At 33.8% G+C, this 25,552-nt stretch overlaps 2 protein-coding genes across 5 annotated transcripts in view; one reads left to right on the top strand and one right to left on the bottom strand.

Moving 5' to 3' along the window:
* Positions 1-2,220: 2,220 nt before the first annotated feature.
* Positions 2,221-17,579, bottom strand: LOC137619613 (gastric triacylglycerol lipase-like). The gene is made up of 10 exons (XM_068349795.1): positions 17,379-17,579; positions 15,603-15,810; positions 15,099-15,212; positions 14,899-15,013; positions 10,890-11,040; positions 9,069-9,161; positions 8,276-8,434; positions 4,389-4,473; positions 3,499-3,641; positions 2,221-2,895 (listed from the first exon to the last, which is right to left on the bottom strand). Exons 1-10 carry the CDS (start codon positions 17,511-17,513, stop codon positions 2,743-2,745), a joined length of 1,356 nt encoding a protein of 451 aa, XP_068205896.1. The 5' UTR covers positions 17,514-17,579; the 3' UTR covers positions 2,221-2,742.
* LOC137619614 (zinc finger protein 676-like) overlaps positions 5,552-25,552 on the top strand; it is a 39,926-nt gene continuing 19,925 nt past the window's right edge. The window contains exon 1 of one of the 4 annotated variants that reach the window (XM_068349799.1): positions 5,552-5,637. The gene's annotated coding sequence lies outside the window, so the exon portion shown is untranslated. Of the gene's footprint in view, positions 5,638-24,470; positions 24,605-25,552 lie in introns of those variants that run through there. The other 3 variants (XM_068349796.1, XM_068349797.1, XM_068349798.1) reach the window with 3 other exon arrangements.

The raw sequence follows: 25,552 nt of genomic DNA, 5'->3' as shown, positions 1-25,552 counted from the left end.
AATAATCTCTAGAACGGCTACTTGTTTTGCTTTTATTTGGTGTACCCGAGTATGGTGTACTGATGATGCTGTTACTGTATAATATATTTTTTTAACTCCATAATACATTTTAACAGTATAATACATTTTTAAACATTTTATCATTTGTTGCTATTTAAGGATATAGGTTTAGGAATAATAACTAAAGTTGATATATTTGTCACCCTAGTGATGCTTAGAATTACATCTTGTCATCTTATTTTACCTTAATCTTTTTATATAAAATACATCTTAATTCATATAATAGAAAATATTTCCCCATCTATACCTCTCATAATCTAATTTCTAATTTAGTCAATCCAGCTCTGATAATTGATATCTTATACATTTCTTTGTATTATTTTCCATTCATTTAGCCAACCTTTTAATTCGAATATTCCATGTAATATATAATTTCATACGAATATTCTAATATTGTTCTTCTTCTTCCCCACCATTGACCCTACATTAAGGGGTTGGTTGCTTGATGCGCCCTCTTCAGTGCCTTCTATCAAAGGCATAATCTTCCATTAAACATCACTCCATATCATCCTTCACCTTGTCTCATCATCTAATTCTCTGCCTCCCTCACCCCCTCCCCATAATCCATCCTTAACACGTGCCCACACCATCCCAGTCGTGATACTCATCATCTCAGTAATCTTCACTAATTTACCGTTCTTATCAATTCATAATTTTCCAATTTTTCAAACAGTGATATTCTCATAAGCCACCTTATCACCAATCTTTGTTCTCCCCAGCTTTGTTTCATCTTTTCGACTTAAAGCCCACGTTTCTGATCCACACATTAACACTGGTCTTATTACTGTGCTATAGATCTTTACTGTTACATTGATTGTCCTTTTTCTATCGCATACCACTCCTGCTACCTCCCTCCACTTTCCCCATTGTCACGTGCCCTAGTGGTAATAGAGGCTTAAGACATAAAAATATGGGAACAAGGATAATGACAGAAGTTACTCTGTATCTTTTCGGACATTTCGTGTATTTAACAAAAAGTAATTCACAAGATTTGAGCACATAACTAATCTTACGGTAGCGTTGAGTTTCCTTGAAAATGTTAGTCACAAATTATAAAGTTGGATTCAAAATGCAAAATCTTCTAAGTGCTCCTTAATGATTAATGGTAGCCTACATCAAAGTTACAAAGTTCTAGGGTCTGGCAACGGAGAGACAAACAGCGGGGTTTTTAGGAAGTTATTGAAAAAAATCTACATTATAAAAATTCTGTAATAGATGTCAGTAAAGCCAGGATCGGCCTCCGGCGGCGGGTCGGTACTAACAGACTGACTCTGGAGTCTTGGCCATACTTCCTCCTTATGTGTGGCACGAACCCGGATGGGGTACCATGGGTGTCCACTTGGGTCTAGGAAGGGGTGATATCCCAATTTTCTAACGATTTACATTTCCGCCGCTGCCTCCTCTCCTTCTCCAGCCCTGTGGGGCAAAGGATGTGATTCAACAATATGACAGATCAGCAAAACATAGGCGGCATCCGCCACAACACTTGGCTAACGCAGATTGGACAATTCAGAGTTCGAGGTCACAAGGCACTGGTTTTGTGCCTACATTCGTCTCGTTATTATTTGTTCTCTTTAGTTTTTCTAACTTTACTCCCTATTCTGTGACACCATGCTGTTTTCATCATATTCTCATGCGAATATTCTATTGTAATTTTATAAGTTGATACACACTTCATTTAAAGGGTTACGCCTTTTTCATTTTAAGATATGATTCACGTAGGTCTACAGTATTTCAAACTCCAAGTCATATTACTCTGATTTTTTATCGTAGGGTTAAGATTCTTATAAAATCTCTCTCTCTCTCTCTCTCTCTCTCTCTCTCTCTCTCTCTCTCTCTCTCTCTCTCTCTCTCTCTCTCTCAAATAATTACCGGTGATTTTCAAAATGAACATATTCCTTGTATTTTCCCATGTGCGGATTTATCATATATGTATATATATATATATATATTATATATATATATATATATATATATATATATATATATATATATATATATATAGAGAGAGAGAGAGAGAGAGAGAGAGAGAGAGAGAGAGAGAGAGTCTTTCCTGTCTAATATATTACTACTGAACGATAACATTCTCTTGATCAATTTCATCTTTAGTTCACGTTGGGTTCACATTAAAAAAAGATCAAGTTAAATATATTATTTCTATAATTTTGACAACAAGTAGTCTCAATACAGGTAAATAACAAACACAACAATCAATGAATTAAAATTAATTAGTAACATAAACACAAAAAGAGGACGATCATAATAGAAAATAGCTCAAATTAACAAAATAGTTTCAAGATACTTGGGAAAGTCACAATTGGTAACAGGGCCAACCGACACTGCTTCGATGGGGTCAAATATTTCGAGAGAGGTCCACGCTCGCTTCATACGAATGCCATAACCATCGAAGACTTTGAATCCTCAAAATAACTTTAAGAATATTGAAACTAGATCCCTAATAGTTATTACATAATCAAACTAGAGATTTCGTTGTACCCAAGTCTTACCAGACTGACGATAAACAAAACAATATGTGAAAATTGTATTTCTGAACGATCCCTGAATCTTAATTCTTGAGGTATATAGTCAAAGTTCAAAATATCAGACGTTGCTATCTCCCTTCTTTGCATTTTGTTTTCTTTTTTTTACCTATTTACAGATATGTTCACACACAGTGTTGAATCAGTAATATTGATTAAAGAAGTCGATGACATGTCGGTAGACTAAGCTTTTAGCATTCTCAGCCCATAAGAAATCTAGATGATTAAAGTTGTCATGCTGAACTCGATGGTTAACCACAAGATTGGGCAGCTCACTCAACGTGCGCTCAACGTCCTGAAATAATAAGAGAGTAACTACATTAATCCTATTAGTCATACCTTCTCCATCATGCGGATCAATATCACATGGTATTTTAGAAGTTTTATTCCAGCTGTGACCAAGTTGTGCAATGAGCTTCCTAATCGGGTAGAACTTCAAAAGTTCAAACTTACAGCAAATGCTGTTGAACAGGCTGAAATAAGTCTCTTTTTATAGTTTATTTATGAATGATCTGTTTTAATGTAGCCATTGTTCTTTAAATATTTGACTTTAGTTATTCATTACTTCTCACATAGTTTATTTATTTCTTAATTTACTGTCTTCACTGGGCTATTTTCCCCTGTTGGAGTCCTTGGGCTTATAGCATCCTGTTTTTCAACTAGGGTTGTACCTGAGCTAATAATAATAATAATAATAATAATAATAATAATAATATCCACATAGCCTTACTAGGGATGAATTAAAATCCTTGCCATTGTCATTGAATTTGTCTTTTACAGTTAAATTTGGAAATATACTATTTTCATGGTATAAATGTTTGCTATCAAAGGACTGCTGATTATTTGGTGGTATGGAAATGTGTGTAGAGTCTTGGCCTAGACCTAGCCCGAAAATTACCTTTGGGTGAGCCAGCACATCACTTGAGGACCAAAACCCAGCAACGGGAACGGTGACGGCTGACAGTTTCAAAAGAGGAGGTTTTTCGCTTCCATATTCTTTGTAGTTCTGGGTCGGGCCCCAATCATATGCCTGGAAGGATCCTGAAATATATATAAAGTATCATCATCATCTATCAGCCGTTACTAGTCCACTGCAGAACAAATGCCTCATACATGTCCTTCTATTTGCGTTTGTTTATGGTTTCTGTGCCAGTCCACGCCGGCAAACTTTCTAGTTTGATTATATATATATATATATATATATATATATATATATATATATATATATATATATATATATATATATATATATATATATACATATATATATATATATATATATATATATATATATATATATATATATATATATATATATATATATATATGTGTGTGTGTGTGTGTGTGTGTGTGTGTGTGTGTGTGTAACGCACACACCCGAAAAGTTAAGTTACACTGAGATTTCTGATTTTCTTGGTGGTTACTCATTTGTGCACTGGTAAGATGAATTAGTTTAGCCTATTTATCCATGATTAGGCGTACTGGGAATAAAATGCTAATGATGCTAAATCAAAGAAACATTACAAAACAAGTTAAGCAACACCCGTGAGATTCCAGTTGCTATTAAGATATACATTCTTGAAATTGAATAATTAAAGTAATTGTAAAGAAACATGGTTGTACTCGACATGGAACTAATGCAACTTTAAATTTGTTTGTTAAAAATTCATTTTACCAAGCGTTTTACTACAGTTTCATCAGTTAAGATTTTTTTTTTCCATATATTCAGAAAGATGAACTGATGGCTCGCTACTGCATAAAGAAATAGATGAAAAGAAAAACACTCACTGTCTCGAACAAATTGTAAAAGTTGAGCAAAGACGCGGAATGAGGACCCAGCTGGAGTATGTGCTGCTATAACTGATATGTAAGCCTGCAAGACAAAAGTTCCAAATTGAAATCTGCCCAATAATTGCCAGATTAAAGTTTAATCCTCCTCATGGGTGCAAATAAGAAGTTTAAAATGTCCAATAATTCGACAAAAGAAAATAAAAATAAGTTCAAATCTGTCTCTTGGCTATACATCAATTTCGTCTACAAAGAGTTATTAAAATCTATCCTATGGTAACAAAGAAGTTCAAGTCTGTCTTATTGGTATGCTAAAATCATTGAATAAACATGGCAGTCATACATAGAGCCCATGATTATAGCCGATTCTTTAAATGAAAAGTTAAATATCTATTATTTGCAAAAGTTCATAGTTTATAATATAACTGATCTAGTTAACGTTGTTACAGACCTTAAAATATTTCATATATTTTTCTTTTACTTTTTTTCTCATGTATAATGTATCTGTTATTTTTCTATTGTCTTTCTAAATTGGATTACTTTCCCTATAGTATTGAAATTATTATTTAGTAACATTATTAGTTGTGCTAAATCGTGTATATTATGGATAAAGGACCTATAATCATCAAAATGGAACTATAAACTTCCTCTTAGGAAGACCTTTAGTTTCTTTTATCTATTGGTGGTAATTACGGTTTAAGCATAGCAGTTGCTCGTGTTGTTCTTCATCGTATATTGTTAGTGTTTGTCTTCGTAATTTTCGATGTTCATAATACTTTGTTCTTAATATTGTCTTTAAATTGGGCATTGCTGTTGCAAATATTGGTATAGTATATTATTTTTATTTCGGCACTTTCTCTCCTATCATTGTGTTTCTTCCTTTGGTTATATTTCAGTGGTTGTAACATTTGTTGTGTACTTAAGCCAAGGTCATATATAAATACGAACACCGCGCTAATCATTTGACGTAAATTATAAAGTAATATTCTTCCCTGATATGCCGTTTTGAGTAATAGTAATGGTAAACATGGTACTTATTAATAATCATGCATTGTTTCTCTTTACTACTACTTCCTTTATGATTGACATTTATATTGGTTATTATAAATGGTTGAGTAGAAGTCTGGAAACTATTGATGGAAATTTCAGTCAGTTCGAAGATACAGGTGTGTTAAGTGTTAATTTAAGTTTAGCTCTGATTCTCGAACTTTAGATTAAATTGAAGAAGTTCCAGGGCAGATATTTACAGGTGAGAAAGTTGTTTATTATCTCAAATATTAAATCATTTAAATGAATGCCGTTATTTACATAAAACGCAATATTTTCGAGAATTGAATAATGTGTTCGGTGGCCAATGCGTTCCCTGCCATGTGGTCAATTTGTTTTGAAGTTCGTAAATGCTTTTATTAAATTTATGCCTTTGTTATTTTCTATGGCTTATTGTGGTTATATGGCTGGCTCTTTGTCATCGAGTGTGTTTTGTTTATTATACTGTAGCCTAAGCATGATATGTGCATATTGTTATCTGTAGGCTACATTTTTCTGTTCCTATTTTTTCTTTCTTGTCTATGATTTTGTGTTTAATGGCAGTTCATATTCGTAATTTATTTTAGTCTATTTTCGTTTTTTCGTGTTAGTTTTGATCTAGGCGAAATGGTTGTAAGTAACATGTTTATTTTCATTTGGTTAGGTAAGCGTTTGTTAATCCTTGTCTGATTTTAAGCGTTAGTGCTTATACTATTATAAAGTTTCTGTGGTTACTTTTGTAAATCTTTGGTTAATTATACTGATGGCACCGAGGATGTCTGTTCTCAGAGTATTTGCCGAATTACTCTATGAATATATACCTTCAAATTATTGGATAAGTTTTGTCCACAATTAATTAGAATGTCGTACCTTATAATTTCAAGTTCCCTTTAGGGTTTCATAGGCCTGTTATTTGTTGGTTAGATTTTTAAATCTTCTTTGTTGTTTATATTAAGAATGATTGTCTATAATGGATTTTAAGTTCCTATAATCAGAATCACTCGCCTGTATGATAAATATCAGTTTTATTTTAATTTTAGGTCATCTCAGAATCATTAATTTTGCAATATTTTGACTATTAACACACTTGCCAATAATGCCTAAGACCATTAAGAAGGTCAATAAAAGATCCCACATAAAGGGTCAAATAACCCAGGATATAAAGGCCATAGAATCTGTTAGTGATAAAGATTTAACATTCTACTAATTGCTAGATCAGTATATTGACTCGATAACTGAGAAATTGGCTGATAGAAAGGTTCAATTCGTCCATTTGCGAAGATAGGTCCGAATCGGACATTGATGATATATTGTCTTCTGCTAGGAGTTATCCCTTGAACCATAGCTTGAGATTGTATGTCTTTAACGAAAAAAAAGGGGGGGGGGAGCTGGATGCTAAAAGGATTCGGGGTCCAAAGTTCGAATCCCGTAGGCAAAATTGTTAAATTACCTTTGCCCCATATTCAGCTTCAAGCTTTTACAAATAATTTTGCTTATTACAGTTTAAAAAAGAAAAAAAAATGCTTTGGCTGCCATGCTCAATCTTACCGGAACACAAAAGCTTATCTATTTAAAAAATCCCTTATCTGGTGAGGCTCTTAGCGTATTTGATAATATTCCTATTAGGGATGATAATTATCAGAGAGTTTTTGATTTGCTAGATAAGCCTACAAACATTTTTAGACATTAACTTAAGACGTTGAATTCTATACTTTGCGTACCTGAAATCAACCAGTTAAAGGAAGGAGAGTCTCTTGTTAGGTTAATTAGAAACAAGGTTCAGCATGGTGTTTTCAAGTTAACTAGAGGAGCACGCAGTAGAGCGCAGACCTCCGCCACGGCAGCTTATTTCTCTACCTTTGGTTGACCTTGACATTTGACCTAGAATTGGATTTTTGCTTGACCTTGACATGTATTAATTGTTGTTGATTTTCATACACTCAAATATGAACCAAATTAGAAGTCTCTGTAACAAGGATGTCTAAACTTATGGCTGATTATGTGATATGGACGTTTTGTTTGTCCGTGACCTTGATCTTTGACCTTCCAATATGTAATAATTTCCAGCTTTTTACATAAGTTTAAAATCCCAGCAAGTTTCATTACTTTACAATTAAAATTGTGGCCGTATGGTTGATGACCGAAATTTGACTTATTGGTTAACCTTGACCTTGGACTCGACCTTGACCTTCGACCTTTACATGTATTAATTGGCGTGGATTTTCATACTCTTAAATTTGAACCAAGTTTGAAGTCTGTGACAACGATGTCCAAACTTATGGCTGATTACGTGAATTGGACATTTTACATGACTGTGACCTTGACCTTAACCTTTCAAAATTTAATGATTTCCAGCTTTTTACATAAGTTAATCCCTGCAAGTTTCATTACTATTAAAATTGTGGCCAGGAAGGTATTCACAAAGACACTCGCACACAAACAGGGGGTAAAACATATCCTTCTTCCAACTTCGTTGGCGGAGGTAACAACAATAACAACAACACCAATATTAATAATAATAATAATAATAATAATAATAATAATAATAATAATAATAATAATAATAATAATAATAATAATAATGTCACATGAAAGGAAACGGTCACCTTAAACTTCTAACATTCACATTTTTATAGTACTAATCTGAAATGAAAAGCAAAAAAATATACGTCTTTTCATTATCTCAAGTAATTTGGAAAATGAGGTCGATATTGTTACGGAAATTGAAAATATCGAAAATACCCGTTTTTCAAAAAGGCAATTTTCTAATTATTATATTCGATACTGACGGACAAAGTAGAGATAAGACAGTTAGAGAAGGGGTCGTACTATAACGTAATACCGTAGGTATACAATCTCACCGGGTCCACGTTCCTCGAACTGGGTCCAGCGATGAGATCTAGTATGAGTTGACATATCGGTTGAATGAAGATGGCGTCCGAACACAGTCCAGAGACTATTTTTGATGTCGTTTTTGTAGGTGCCATGAATTCCAGCAGTCCTTTTTTAGCTAGTGAACGCTGCCGGAGAAAAGGCGGTTGTAAGAAATTGAGCGATGGTGCAAAGGTTAAGGATAGACTTGTGTTATAATGATGATAATCGTAATAATGACACTGAAGAAAAATAAGAACCCTTGCTTGAATAAAGGTATATAATGTACACATACATAAAAGTTAATATATAAGCATACACAAAACACGGATACACGCACAGTTTATATATATATATATATATATATATATATATATATATATATATATATATATATATATATATATAGATAAATAGATAGATAGATAGATACACAATATATCAATATATATATATATATATATATATATATATATACACAAACACATATATGTACAGTATATATATATATATATATATATATATATATATATATATACACAAACACATATATGTACAGTATATATATATATATATATATATATATATATATATATATATATACACAAACACATATATGTACAGTATATATATATATATATATATATATATATATATATATATATATATATATATATATATATATATATATATATATATATAAAATGTGTGTGTAAATATAACGTGTGTGTTTATTAGAGGCGGAATTAGAACAATTATTCCACAGACTGTAATTCTACATACCTCGAGCTTATCAGTGATTGGCGCCAGTAGTCCAAGCTGCGCATGTCCATTATACATGTAAGCAACGGGTCCCAATCCTGCCATGACTCTGACCTTGTGATTGGTTTGAAAAGAGAACCAAGACAAAAACATAGTAAATATTTATATTCAAAGACAAGGAATAGATGAATCTATTGGACTGGATTAGTAATAGGAAATTAGCTGTCACCAAGAGTATGCTCATGACGTTGTTCTTATTACCAGAACACCACACGATTTACAATGCTTGCTTATCAGAATGCATGAAACATCACAGGGCGTTGGGGTCAAGATAAATAGAAGAAATACAGAGATGGTGCGAACAGAATATGCAATGGAAGATGAAATATCATTGGAAGGAGAAAGGATTAATGACGTGGAATCATTTAAATATTCAAGAACCATGATCTCTGATACAAAGTCTTTAGATCTGGAGTTTAATGAAAGACTGAAAAAAGCAAATCAGATAATGGCAAAGTCTAGTCAAATCTGGAAATCAAATCGCTTGAAATTACATCTAAAAATCAGACTATATATTAGTTTAGTGAGATCTGTGTTACAATATGGACATGAATCATGTTATGACAAAGAAACACTATCCAACAGATTTAGTAGATTTGAGATGAAAGCCCTCAGAAGAATATTGGGAATTAAATGGCAGGACAAGATTAGAAATGAAACTATTAGAGAAATTACTCAAGTGCCATATATGGATGATATCATGGTGAGGAGTAGATGGAGATGGTTTGGCCATGCTCTTTGCACTCCCAAGAGAGATTAGCTCACCAGACTTTCAACTGGGCTCCACAAGGCACTAGAATAGTTGAAGGACCCAAGCCTACATGGGTGAGAACTATGAAGAGTGAAGTAGATGATGATGAATGGAGAAGTGTTGAATTAAAAGCTCGAGATAGAGACGATTGGCGAAATCTAACCGAGGCCCTTTGCGTCAATAGGCGTGGGAGGAGATGATGATGATGTAAGAACACTTGAAGATATCTATACAGGAAGTACAGCAATCCTACAACTACACAAAGATAGTGAGACAATTCCGATTGAAAAAATGAGTTAGAATGGGAGAGCCCGATCTCTCCTAAATTATCCACGGCATGCCTAGAAGAAGTTTTTAAAAATCAAAATTGTGAAAATGTAGTAAGTAACAGTGAATGAGAATTTCTTAACAATTTAAGCTTTGCAGATGTCAAGTTTTGCTTAGTGAATCATGGGAGGAATTACAAAAAGATGATAGATTTGAATAGAGAAATCAAGATTTTGTAGGACTGAAAATGAATATAAGTAAAACTATGATAATGTTCTATGGAAGTGAGAGAGACAACAAGTAAGGGTTATGGATGAACCTCTAGAGATTGTTAATGAATCTACGTATTTATAGGGCAGGCAGTAAGAGTTTCCCCAGGACACGAGACCGAAATTAAAAGAAGGACAAGCATGAGATGGAGAGCTTTTGGTAACAAAATGAGATTATGAAATGTTAAATGTCACTCTCTCTAAAAAGATAGGTATTTAATCGGATGCTCTTATCAGTTTTGACTTGTGCATTGGAAACTCACAGCCTTACTAAAGTCTTAGAACATAAGCTAGTTACAACTTAAAGAGCTATGGAAAGAATAATAAATGGAATAACACTGAGAGAAAAAAAGAACAACATGGTAACGAGAACAAGCTAAAGTATCGGATATTCTGACATGTGAGAATATCCTCCAGTTTACACATTTCTAATAGCTAACGGCCTTCTGCATAAGTGACATGAAATTAAAAAAGAAAAAATGAAAAATTAATTACCCATGAATTAATGTGAGGATGTATGCTCATCATAGCGAAGAACATCATGTTTCCCATGGAGTGGCCGATGTAACTTAGCTGGTTCGCTCCTGTTTTGGTTCGAACGTACTGTAACATTGCGGGGAGGTCGTACCGAGCGTTTTTGTCAATACTGAAAAACAAACAGTATTATGTCTTAGTCTGTACTGTATATATGGTCGCTCAACATACCAATGGCTCTTCAATCAAAGCCTTATGGTGGATGGGCACACAGATAGTGTGTGTATAAATAATACACACGTGCAAGAATTTTTATTACTCGCTAAGCTACAACCCTAGTGGAAAAGCAAGATGCTATAAACACAATGGCTTCATCAGGGAAAATAGCCTAGTGAGAAGAGGAAATAAATAAACTACAAGAGAAATAATTGACAATTATAATAAAATATTCTAAGAACAGTAACAACATTACAATAAATCTTTCATATACAAACTATAAAAATTATATAAAAGAGGAAGCGAAATAAGATAGAATAGTGTGCCCGAGTGTCCCTTCAACCACATATATATATATATATATATATATATATTATATATATATATATATTATATATATATATAATATATATATATAATATATATATATACTATATATATACACACACACACACACATATATATATATATATATATATATATATATATATATATATAAAATATATATATATATATATATATATATATATATATATATATTTATATATTGTTTGTGTGTATATTTAGGATATGTTCTAATTTTCATACTGATGTATCAGTCAGCGGCATATATATATATATATATATATATATATATATATATATATATATATATATATATATATATCCATATAAAACAACTGATTGTTAGCTATTTTTGCCATGTGACGCGTTGGTCTGCATTCAAACTTTAATAAAAACAACGGTTACTATTCTTAAGTAAATTATGCTCGGTTTGTTATGATCATTATTGCTAGTCAAGCGGCAACTTGGAGAATCAAAATGTTAGTTGAAGAACCAGAAAGCTATTTGGAGAATCAGAATGCTATTTGGGGAATCAAAATGCTAGTTGGAGAATCTAAATATCAGTTGGAGAATCAGAATATATGAAACACCTTCACGTGACTATTCCAACTTGGAACAATTTGATATTTGTGTGAAGCTAAGAAAAGATATTATACTTGTTGGAGAATCTAAATGTTAATTTTGGAATCAAAATGCTAGTTGGAGAATCAAAATTCTGATCGAAGAATTTAAATGCTAGTTGGAGAATATATATACTAGTTGGAGAATCAAAATGCGGGTTGGAGAATCAAAATGCGAGTTGGAGAATCTAAATGTTAGTTGGGGAATCAAAATTCTAGTTAGGGAATCAAAATACTAGTTGGAGAATCAAAAAGTTAGTTGGAGAACAAGACCCAAGTCAACTCGCCCAATAGAACAACATTTTCCCTAAGTTTGAGCTTCTGAAGTTCCACCGAATCGACAATTTGATTGCAATATAGTTTCACAACTTGATGGAAGCCGGAAATAAACATATGAATTACTATGTAGCATTATGAAATACAAGACATGACTGTTAGAATTAACTGTGTACCAAGTATTACAGTGTATGATATTGTCTCGCGGGAAGTTAGAATTTTGGAATTATATTTTACGACGTATCTTACATTTCTCAAAGAAACCTTCATTCAATTTTCATATGACTTTTAAGACATTCACTAACACTTTTTATATCAACCAATTACTTAAACTGCGTGTAGCCTATGTGCGTATGTTCGTGCGACAAAATGTTATATAATTACGATGTTTTCGAAATTGTTTGCCTCGGGTCATATGATTGAGAAACTGATATATCTTGTGAAACTGAGTCAAGCCGTCGATAGCACAAACCATCCAAGGCTAATGATATCACAAGACTGGGAATTTATAAAGAAAAAAAAAATTTGGAAATTTGGTTTCTGAGATATAGTATAATAATACACTGTATGCTTGGATGTGTGTATATATAGGCATATAATGAACCAAAACGGACAACGGGTTGAGGGCATACCTTCGCCTATATCATGCTGTATATCATAAGGGAATTGAAGTATGCACATTTTGGCCCTTGTTTCATGCAAATCGGATAAACATTGACCTATATAGCAAAATTACATCTTTGACCTTTTGTGACCTTGACCATTAACCCAAACACTCCCAAAATCTAATCGAATTGTCCTTGAATCATGGCTAATCATCCCACCAAATTTCATGAAATTCAGTCACATAGTTTTTGTGTTATGCGAATCACAAACATAGACATACAGACAAATAAATACATGCCTATCAAAACATAACCTTCACCGCAACGAAGTTGGGGAAGGTAATATTAAGTACAATTTTTTTTTTTTTTTTTTTTTTTTTTGAACAGTGGCCAATAGTCTACACTAAAACATATTGATATAATGTTTAAGAGGCCGAGATCTGTCTGTTAGTCTTGAGAACTAGTTCAATTGATAACCTGGATCTCTCTTTGAATTATTGAGTGCATGAAACGCAAACAAAGAAAAGTAATCAGACCGCAGCAAAAGAGAGAGAGAGAGAGAGAGAGAGAGAGAGAGAGAGAGAGAGAGAGAGAGAGAGAGAGAGAGAGAGAGAGAGAGAGAGAGAGAGAGAGAGAGAGATTTGAACCCAGTCAGTCTGGTTCGTTTTAATTATCATTACTATCACTTATTAATATGCTTACACAAAATGAGCTAGCATAGTATCCAAAGGAAACCAATTATATTATTTTAACCTGATGTCACGAAACAATGTAAAACTTCCCTAATTTTAATTTTCCACTTAAATTTTCAAGTAAATCAAAACGATTCAAACAACCAAAATAAATTTGTCAATACAAGATGCTCATAGCAGAGTGTAATTGATGAGAGCCCAGAGAGAGATATGAAAATTGTGATTGGTGACTTCAATGCTGAAATTGGAAAATTAATCAAGGCATAGAAAATGTGATGGGTTATGAGGGACTTGGCGAAGTTGCAAATGAAAATAGAGCCCATTTTATAAGTTTTTGCTCAGCAAACAATCTTGTTATTGGAGGTACTCTTTTCAAGCACAAGGACATCCTCAAATATACATTGCAAATGAAAATGGAGCCCATATATATGTTTTTATTCAGCAAACAATCTTGTTATTGTAGGCATTCTTTCCAGCACAAGGACATCCTCAAATATACATGGATTTCACCATGTGGCTGTTACAAAAATCATATAGATCACATAGCCATTAATAAAGAGATAAGGAAGACTAAGAAATGTGAAAAGTTATGGAGCTGCAGATATTGGTAGTGATCACCAGCTCCTCATTGCCACACTGAAATTAAAACTGAGAGCAGCCAACAGAAATTTATGACTGATTGTTATGATTTAAAATAACCTTCACGAGAGCCAGGTTTTGAAATAGCGCAATTTTGCTTACTATTAGCCTCGCATACAATAATTGCAACTTGGCCAAGTAGGGTGCTCAAGAAACCATGGAAAAATGCAACCATTCCATACTATTCACTTTCTGTTTCACCAAGATCGTGCACGAGGGGTGAAGGTTTATATTTAAACGCCTTTGAAGAATCAAATGATTGGACACTTCTGAAAGTCGTAAAAAAATAACTTAAATTTTTGTGAAACAATGCCCGTCCATTCAACCTTAGGTTACCGTATTTAGTGGCAATGCTTACCTATGAGGTAATAATTGCTAGAGTACGCTGTGATTTTTTTCCAAGCTCCTAATATTTAAAAATCCTGCGTGTGAGCTTAAATTTTACTTCCAAATTAGATGACTATCTATTCAACTCTACCTCCTAAGGGGAAAACCCCACAATTTATCCTATAATAATTTACCACCTCAATAGTTTTGCTTTCTGTTTCACCTCCCGATTGGATGACAGGATCTGGCGTTCCTTCATAAACCCAGATAATACATAAGGCAATATTTGCCAGCTTTTAAACCTTCGTACCTGAATTCCCAAAACTGTGGGTCGTTGGGCGTAAGGGTGAGATGGCGCCTCCCGTAGAGGTTTCCTCTGTTATTTCCCAACCAGACATCGTAACCAGCATCTGATAGCACAAACGCTGAGAAGGGAAAAAGGCCACATTAATCATTTGTTTTCATTTACCTTCTTATTTTTTCACTTTATATAAAATCAACATCCCTTACCGAGTGCTTGATTGTGGTCATTCATGACGAAATCGGCGCTGGAGCAGAGGAAACAATGTAGAACGAACACCACCTTCGGGTCTCCCTTGGCTGTAATTCCGTTTCGGTGATTGTCTGAAATATAGCGATTACGAAAGCTGTACGATTTTAATGTTTGTGACCTTTAAAGGGGAGGGGGGGGGGTGACGTAACTTGAATTAGACAGCATGATTTCTAGGTGACTTTTCAATCTTGTAAATTATCGTTCTCTTATCATCATTACTTTTTATAGAGATGTTACGAAATAACTGGAGGTTATTAAATCTATTCGCAGCAGAATTTTCATATTGAAAAATTTATTTCATATAAAATTCAGCAGACAGTTTGCCTCATTAAAAAACTAATTAATTAAAAAATTAATTTTCCCTAAACTTATTCAGAAGACGGTTTATAAACATGTTGGGCCAACATCATAAATATTTACGTGACAACAACAAAATCATTGGCTTTCTCTCTGTAACTTACTGACGTCCTCTGTTCGAGCACTAACATTCAGTAGCTGTGGCTCTAAATATCTCTTGACTTCAGTCTCGTCCGGAAGCGTGAGATTCAAATCCTGTTCGGTGGATTGGCGTGACAAGGGAGGTATTCTATGGACCTCCAGGATATACCCATCCTCGGTTACGACATCGTGAACTTCCACGGGATACCCTCGGGCTCTTATCAATTCGTCCTGGATGAGGAAATTGACTTTTATTTGGGTTTCTTTAGTATTTTGAAATATATTAAATATACTGTGAAATAATATGAGCTATATTATGAACTTTGAATAGGAAAGGGCACATTTATTAGACTACACTTCCCTGCCCCTCCTCCTATCATGAGAGTATGGCTACTCCTCTCTCCCTACCCGAGAGACGGGGAGAGTGACTTGATATAGATATATATATATATATATATATATATATATATATATATATATATATATATATATATATATAAATTATATATACATGTATATATATATATATATGTATATATATATATATATATATATATATATATATATATATATATATATATATATATATATATATATATATATATATCCAAACACATGCTCTTTATTATATAGGGGAGGTTAATTTAGGATAGGCTATGAATGGTAACATTTATAAAGGATTTTGTATTGTATGGCTTTCCATTGGTGATAAATCAATAGTTATTTATTGTGTTAAACATACTATAGATAGGCCATCTTACTAAAAATCAAATAATGAAAGTTTAATCAATTTTCAAAACATCATTGCTATAAGAACAACTTTATTGTCAAATTATATATTTCATAGTTATTTCTACATAGTGTAGTAAGTTTTCATTAGTTTTGAAATAGGATTACAAAACTCAAAATAACCTCTTATTTCATGATTCCACAACTTGATTAATGTTAACGAAATAGAATTTAGAGGCATGCTTTAATCGTGAGCTTATCAGCTATTGCAATTATTTCAACTATATGGTAGTTATATTTATGCGTTGCAAAAAAAATAGGTTTTGATAAACGAGTGAATGTTATGAAAAGTAAATACAGGCAATTTGAGCACACACCAGGATGTTGCAGAAGTCATTTCAACAGAGCTGTTACTTCCTATTATTTCCGCTTTTCCTTAATACTGATGACGGAAAGTCAAAGTTGAAAGCCAAGTCCACCAGCTATGACGCTTTGGAACATAAATGCTAAGTTTGGAACTTTAGAATAAGCTATTTCTTATAATCACCCAAACTTAATTTGCTAATCAAACTCTACTCTGCTTTGTATAGCTCCGTAAAACTAGACTTCTTAAAAGGTATCACTTTCTATGTTTTTTCCGATATCTGTGCTACGTAACAGTAGCTTATAAGAAAATAACGTTAATCATAAATGGGTTATCAATTAAGTTAATTTAAAACAAGCATATAAATAATCAAAGATTATAGTCAAGTAGAAATTCAACCATTTATACTAAAGCCACATTGAATTTGCAAGAAAATAACGTTAATCATAAATGGGTTATCAATTAAGGTAATTCAAAACAATCAGATCATTAATCAAGGAGTATAGTTAAGTATAATGGATAGCTTTTAACATTCAACAATATATACTAAAGATACATTGATTTTGCAATTTTGCATCCATTAACCTGCGAAACTGGGAACTCAAATTCATGTCAATGAACCCTTCTGGAAACTAACGTTATCAAGCTGCCGACACGAGCTCCTATTTACTTACAGTCACGCTTGAAGGCCAAAACACATATTTACCGTCGTCATGTATGTATGCGGATGTATCTGAAAACTCCGACGATTTCTTGACAATTTCTCTTCGTCTGCCTCAGCGATACGGTAACAACAGAAGGCGATGAGTATCGTCGTCAGCACTTTGCGTATAACTGCCATGGTTATGTTAGTCTACGACGAGTCCTCGAGTGTTTCGCACTGTCCTGTTTAGACGAATGAAATAAAAGAAGTTTTCAAAGAAATTAAAGATAATTTGGTCAATTCCTTGGATCAAATCCTTGCCTTTATGTTTGCTTATGCATTTGAAACACTATAATGATGCAGAGAAACAAATACATTGGTAAAAAAGATTAAAATAATGCAGTAGGTTTGATAAGATCTTTCCGTCCTTGCAGTGATACACATGACAGATTTGCCGGTCCTTGTATGAGTACTGTATTTATAAAACTGAAGATTGTTTATTTGCTGTTCCTCTGTATGTATCCTATTACCCATTCAAACTCAAGAAAATTACACACTCACAAAAAAAGACCCCATCTTGAAGATGGACTAAATATTAGGCAAAAGCAGTGTATAGACACCAAATGCATTGAATAGAAGTCAATGGTATTACAAGTTGAAATAGTCGTAACTGGGACTGGGTTACAAGATAAAATGTAAAGAAAAGAATTGTCCGGTGATCAAAAAATTCAAATCATCATATTTTATGGTGCGATTGCACCATGTTTTTTTTTTTTTTTTTTTTTTTTTTTTTTTTTTTTTTTTTTTTCACAGAAAAACTGACGCCCCACAAATTTCAAGGTTTATTTTGAGAAAAAAAGTTTCGCAATTTAAAAAAAAAAAAAACTTCTCAAAACGTCAAGTTTATCATCACATACCTTAATGTCAAAAAATTGTTGTGCTTGCTGCTTTAATGAATGGAAACCTAATTTATGAAGTTACAAATACACTAAAATTAAAATCGACGTGATAACATCGTTTTGGTCACTGGTTTTAAAACAGCTGCAGGTTCAATAAAGTACAGAAAAGCACCTGAATATCCTTTTCCGTTCACAATAAACATGGAAACACTGATAAACTGTTTGTTGGTTGCTTTATGTTTGTCACAGATTTCTAGCCTACGCAACTAACTGCAAAGAGATAAACAGTTACAATGAAAGTTAAACGGTTTTCAACATTCGCAAGGAAAGCAGTTAGCATATAAATTGAGAAGATATAAAATTTTCATCATGCCAGTGTGTCCAAAAATTAAAACCAACGCTAGGTAAGTCACGAAACAAGCAGAACGAAATCAAATATCGATACTCGGAGCACTGCATCCAGATTGTAACCCACCAACACACTGCAGTAGGTAGAAGAAACGAAGTGCAGAATGACTGGCAGTTACCGAAGGAATGGATATAGGTGAAGGTCAAGGAACATACCGAATCAACTGTGTGGAAAGACTCGATTGTGCTGAGAAAGCAAGCAAGATAGGCATTTCCTTTACCCGCTGTTGGAAGGATTTGTGTTATTTATAAACTTCATTTAAGTAATAGAGCAGATATCTATTATATTTTTTATGAAAAGAGCCAGGGTATGTAGAATTTAGAAATAATGCCTTTATAAAGAATACAATTTATTATTTTTAAAAATCTATTATATTTTGTATGAATAGAGCCAGGGCATGTAGAATTTAGAAACAATGTCATTATAAAGAATACAATTTATTAAAAAAAAATATTTTGTATGAATAGAGCCAAGGTATGTAGAATTTAGAAACTATGCTATTATAAAGAATACAATTTATTTAAAAAATCTATTATATTTTGTATGAATAGAGCCAGGGCATGTAGAGTTTAGAAACAATGCAATTATTTAAAAAAAAAAAAAAAAAAAACTTATAGTTCGACAGAAAATTAAACAGTAGGCAACATCAGCTAGAACGGTTAAAATGATATAGTTATTTGTGACAGGTCATAACAACAAAGATTACGACAAGAACTTTTACTTAGAGCTTGTGATGGGAATACGCTAACTCCTGCAAGGAAGGTTTGGTATGCACTGCAAGTTCCTCACAGTGCATTTATGCATATTGTGACTACCAGGATAGTCCAAGTAATGTTCTTAAAGAATTGGTTTCTGTACATATGGGTGAAAGTGATGGATGTGATTACAAGAATTCTAATATTTCGTGGAAGGTGTTTGATAGTATTTTGATTGAGAAAATAAAATAAATAACAGGTAATGCAGGAGGGGAACAATATGGGTTCAAATGAAGATTATAGTGTGGATGATATTTTTTATAGAATAGTTGAGCTAGAAATTTAAGAAATTGTAGAAAGAATACGATTAAATCAATAGAGATAGAATGTTTGAAGGGATGTGTCTAAGCTATATATTTTTAAAGATATTCCCAAACTTTTAATTTTCGCATTTCCACACCTCAACTTGCTCTTCTATCTGCTCTGCCCCACCCCGTGATCAGACAAAATCTTTGTGTAATGATTTACTCATTTCTATGAATGTCACATTATTCCAAGAAATCAAACCCTTTTATGGACATATTTTAACAAGAATTTCATCATTCTTATTCATTCGAATATTTCTAGATAATCTGCCTGCGATTATATAATCTATTTTTACAGCTAAACCACCTAGCACTACCACCCTTCCTCTTTCGCCAGACCAAGCCATATAAAGAAATAGACATTCCCAAAAATATCCTCCTTCACTCACATTCATTTTTTACTCAAGAAGCATATATGATTACTAAAGGGAAAGGGGGCAGCGCAGTGAAGGTTTTTTTTATGCGAGGCATTCTGAATTATAGTACTTTATCTTCACCTTTTACCTCCGCCAACAAAGTTGGGAGAAGGTTATGTTTTTGCCCGTTTTTCTGTGTCCATTTGTTTGTGAACAATTTTACTCCTAGAGTAGTGAAACTTTCATGGATTAATTACTATGCTGAGGCGTGGAAGTGATTCAGTTTTGAAAGTCATAGGTCAAAGGTCAAGGCCGAGCAAAAGGTCGACCGAATTAACCCTAACCTTAACCCCAAGTTCGCATATGGTTGTCGCACAGACTTCAGATACGCTTACGGTCCAAATTGATTCTGGGAAAGGCAAGCTGGTTTCGAGAAATAAGCTGCCGTGGTGGAGGTCTGCACTCTAAGAGTGATTTTCATATAAGATTGTAGAGATGCGTCCCAAGACGAGTGCAGCATTCCCTTGTGATTAGTAGGCTAGTAGGCCTACTCTTTCTGAGAAATATTGTAATCACAATTAAACACACGGCGTTATAAGAAAGTCTCCCTTAAATTTTTGTGTGTAAACTATTTACAAGGATGAGGAAAGAAATCACTTTCATATTTATTTTCTAGATGACGAACAAAGGAAGAATTTCCGGAGGCTTGCTGAGAGCACTTGACCCCTTCTTTCTCCTGGAAACTGACGAGAACTATTTCGTTACTTTACTTGTGTCCTTTTGGGTTTGTTGCATCCTTTAATATCCTATTGATCAGCATCTTTACAATCTTTCCCATTCTCTGCGACTGAACCACTTAAAATACTTTCATGTTTCTTTTCAATATGTTCTAACGGTTCAACATATCTATGTTGTATCGCATTGGACGATCCTCGTATTTCTGCAATTCACATTCAACATCCACAATCCACTTCCACAACTGGGTCAGCAATACATATTCTTCAACTTTGGGCCTCGGTCAATTCATCTATTTCGGATTTTGTTTTTAACAATTAACATTCTTCCCCGTTCCACCCACTCGGTTATTCCCCTCTTCTCTCATTTCACCATCATCCCAAATAACCATCACTTCTCGGTACCATTTTCATTACTCGTATACATCACATCGTCTTCGCGAAGTCCATTAACCCTTATTATCCTATTTATATCGTTAACTTTCACTTTCAAACATCCCCATTGTCTTATAAATACTTTCGTACTCATTCCCCTGTTTGTGTCCTCAACCATAATCTGTTCTTTTATCTCCAAATCTACTATCATTTGGCGTCTCATTTCTGTATTCAAGTTTTAAACATTACGATTGTAATGAAGATTCCATATATATCTTGTTATTAAAAAATCCTGCTTTTCTTGAAGCAGCAATTAGGGTATCTTGCTCCAAGAGTCTTTTATAAAACGCACACGATTTTAGGCCTCCTTTTACTCTTTTAACAAATAGGTCACTCTTCTATCTCCTTTTCTGACACAAGCTGAAATTGTATCACAAATATTTCCAGTTCTTTTGAAAAAGCTAATGCTTTATTTTCAACAAAAGTGAACGAGAGAAATTAACAAAACCCACAGAGAGAGAGAGAGAGAGAGAGAGAGAGAGAGAGAGAGAGAGAGAGAGAGAGAGAGAGAGAGAGAGAGAGAGAGAGAGAGACCCCGTACTAACGGTAATGTCGCTACCATGAGACTGCAAAGGGCAAACTTTACTTTAGGTCCAGAGTGACTCCAGCAAGTGAAAGTTGGTGACAATGGGTTGCCAACAGCACCTTTATCGAAGCAGTTAGAGAGGAACAAACAATTTCCTATGATGAACGATGTTTTACAACAGTTTTTGTCATGTGCAAGTTCAGATAAAGTACTTTCTGATAACATCTGCCCTGTGTAAATGTAAAGGAAAGTATATTTCCCAACAGTTATGACCTGTGTTAGTGCAAAGAAAATATGTATCTTTAATGAAAGTCTCAAAGCAAATAAAACATATATAAAGGACTAGCTGAAAGGAAGTCATTTGCGAGAACTGAATTAAGTATTGGAATGGGCATGGATAGTTTAAAAAAAAATAATGAGGCTAAATCAGGAGATGCTTCTAAAAAGCAACACAGATATTGTGAAAATCATCATCATCTACGCTTATTGATGCAAAGGGCCTCGGTTAGATTTGTCTGTCGTCAATATCTTACACTTTTGAATTAATACTTCTTCATTCATGCTCATGTAGGCCTGGGTCTTCCAACGCTTCTAGTGCCTTTCGGAGCCCAGTTAAACATTGGTGAACTAATCTCTCCTGGGGAAGGCGAAGAGCTTGACCGAACCCTCTCCATCTACCCCTCATCAGGATCTTATCCATATATGGCACTCGGGTAATCTCTCTTATAGTTTCATTTCTAATCCTGTCCTGCCATTTAACCCCCAATATCCCTCTCAGAGCTTTGTTCTTAAATCTACGCAATTTATTGTATATGGTTTCATTGTCATACCATGACTCATGTACATATAGTAATTTCAGGCGATTTGATTTCCAAATTTTACTTAACCTAGCCTTTGTCTGCTTTGCTTTTTTCAATTTATCACTAAAATCTTAATTTTAAAGACCCTGTATTGGAGATCATAGTTCCTAGATACTTAAATGATCCTACCCCATTAATTCTTTCTCCTTGCAAAGATACTTCATCTTTCATTGTATATTCTGTTCTCGTTGTCTTTCTTCTATCTATCTTGAGCCCAACCTCGTGTAATATTTCATGGATTACAGTAAGAAAGCATCGCAAATCATGTGGTGTTCTGCTAATTGTGGCATTAGTAATATGTAAAGGCAGGAAACTGCTTAAACTTCCGAAACGTATGCAGTGAAAGCACGCAATGCAAAAATAGTTTTTGCCCTAGCGGGGTTACTTTGTCCATTTTAGTTAAGTGTCTATAATTATAGCAATATGCATTCCCTCTTATTGCCAGAGTGAAAGTGAGTAAGTGAAGGGAATGTATGGAGGGTCTTATTTAAGTATTAAGTTAATCATAGATCAGTTACTAAAATGATAATTATAGTGTGTAAATACTATCATCTTTCTAATAGAATATAATATAACATCTTCGTATAACAGTTGATAATATCTTTGATAATAAGAACAATCTAAAGTGATACATCTTAATATTCACTTAACCGCCCTATCATTTCTCCTTTCTTTTTATCCGTATTTCTTTTTATACAGTTAACTGTTTTCATTTTCAAGTTACAATATTTCTTTATATCCATTATTTAAATGTTTACCTCTTCTACTTAAATTTTGCGTTGTATATATATATATATATATATATATATATATATATATATATATACATATCTATATATATATGTATGTATATATATATATATATATATATATATATATATATATATATATATATATATATATACATATACACGTGTGTGTGTATTAAACGATAATCTCTAGGATACCCCACGGTTGTTGTTTTTTTCTTGAGTTAATCTCTTATCATATGACGTCATTATAGCATGCAATAAATCGCCTTTTTATATTCCAATCTTTTCTCCCCTGACCATATGTCTGTCTATGGTAACAAATTCTCAAACAGGCTTCATTTTTGTTCATTACTCCTCAAGGCTCAGCATTTATAAATATTTTCAGTACTGGGACAATTTGGGTTGTGGTGGCCTAATGGGTAACGTCCCTGTCTGGTGATAGACAGACTGGGGTTCGAGTCCCGCTCCCAATCGTTAGTTCCTTTAGTGGCTGCAACCTCACCATCTTTGGGGGGGGCCTGTAGGTCTACTTGCTGAGTCATCATCAGCCATTGCCTGGGCCTCCCTGGTCCTAGCTGATCATATGTTCATTCTCTTGGGGATTATCCTGCTTGCTAGTGCAATGCCACTGTCCCTTGCCTCTGCCATTCATGAGTGGCCTTTAAAAATAAAAAGACGATTCGGACCATTGTTTTCCAGACACATTGAACAAAAACCTTAAACAATATGGAGTTACTTGATTAATATGTATCTCGGCTCTCATTAGATCTTTTATAAATATCCATATGTTGCACTCTCGTTAAAGCGTTGCACAGCTAAGAGTACTAGCAAATTTAATTAATTTCATTCATAAATTCCATTTAAACCATAAGAAAAAGAAAATTGATATATAAGATTTGTAAAGCAAGTGGAGTGACTTGATTAATTTGTATCTGGGCTCTCATTATATCTTTTATAAATATCCCTATGTTGCACTCTCGTTAAAGCGTTGCATAGCTAAGAGTACTCGTAAATTCAATTAATTTCATTCATAAATTCCATTTAAACCATGAGATAAAGAAAATTGATCTATAAAATTTACTTTATTTATTCTTAACCTTGTGAAGTTGACTAACTTGACTTAAGACTTAAGACTTGAGACTTGTTGTCATGACAGCATTGGAACTTAAGCGACCAAGAAGAGTAAATTGTACGTGTTGTTTATTTGACATTGCAGATCATAAATTATACTTTCTGGCCAATTTTCAACTACGGTAAGGTATGACTTGTACTATATATCCTAAATAACCCCACTATGAGTTATAAGAGCCAAAAACAAATGATTAATGACCTGTTATATTATGTTGAACTCAAACCTCATTTTTATGGTTATATCTTGGCCTATTGTATCTCGACGTATTTCTACATTGATATAATTTTCAAAAATACTTTAATTCAGCTATAAATTGTCTAATTTTTACCGACAAGCTCCATATTTTGTATAGAAAAGTCAAGTTTACAATAGGCATACTGGGCTTGACGTAAGAATAGCTTTGTTTTAGGCCTAAGATTTTTTGCCCATTGTATCTCGACGTATTTCTACATTGATATAATTTTAAAAAATATTCTGGTAAATTTTTAGTTTCAGCCAAATTTGGAAAAATGCAATAAAAATATATTTGTTGCATCAGAAATAGTGTGGTTTCAATGAATTTAACGTTTATTTTGACTGCAAACCAACCGATTTAGAGATTTACTATGTATACCCTAGTTCATCCCACCAATTATGGGGGACACCCTTTGGGAACCGGGGTTTTGGGTGGGGGAAGGGGGGGGAGGGTGTTGGGGCATTGAATGATATTTGCAATAAATGAATAATTAATGTTCCAGCACCCCTCCCCCATACCCCTAACTAGGCCTACCGGGGGAGGGGGGTATGGCCCCCCAGCGACCCCCCCTTAAAGCCACAGTAATTTTCAGGGCACCACAGAACCTAACAAACCCACCTAACCTAACCTAGGGGCCCTGTACCCCTACCGGGGGGGGCTTCGCCCCCCCTGCGACCCCCCCTTATGGCCAAAGTAATTTTCAAGGCACCACAGAACCTAACAAACCCACCTAACCTAACCTAGGGGCCCTGTACCCCTACCGGGGGGGGCTTTGCCCCCCCTGCGACCCCCCCTTAAGGCCACAGTAATTTTCAGGGCACCACAGAACCTAACAAACC

Source organism: Palaemon carinicauda, chromosome 26 (assembly GCF_036898095.1).
Source record: "Palaemon carinicauda isolate YSFRI2023 chromosome 26, ASM3689809v2, whole genome shotgun sequence".
Classification (NCBI taxonomy): Eukaryota; Metazoa; Arthropoda; class Malacostraca; order Decapoda; family Palaemonidae; genus Palaemon; species Palaemon carinicauda.
This window is presented reverse-complemented; position numbering and strand designations above follow the sequence as displayed.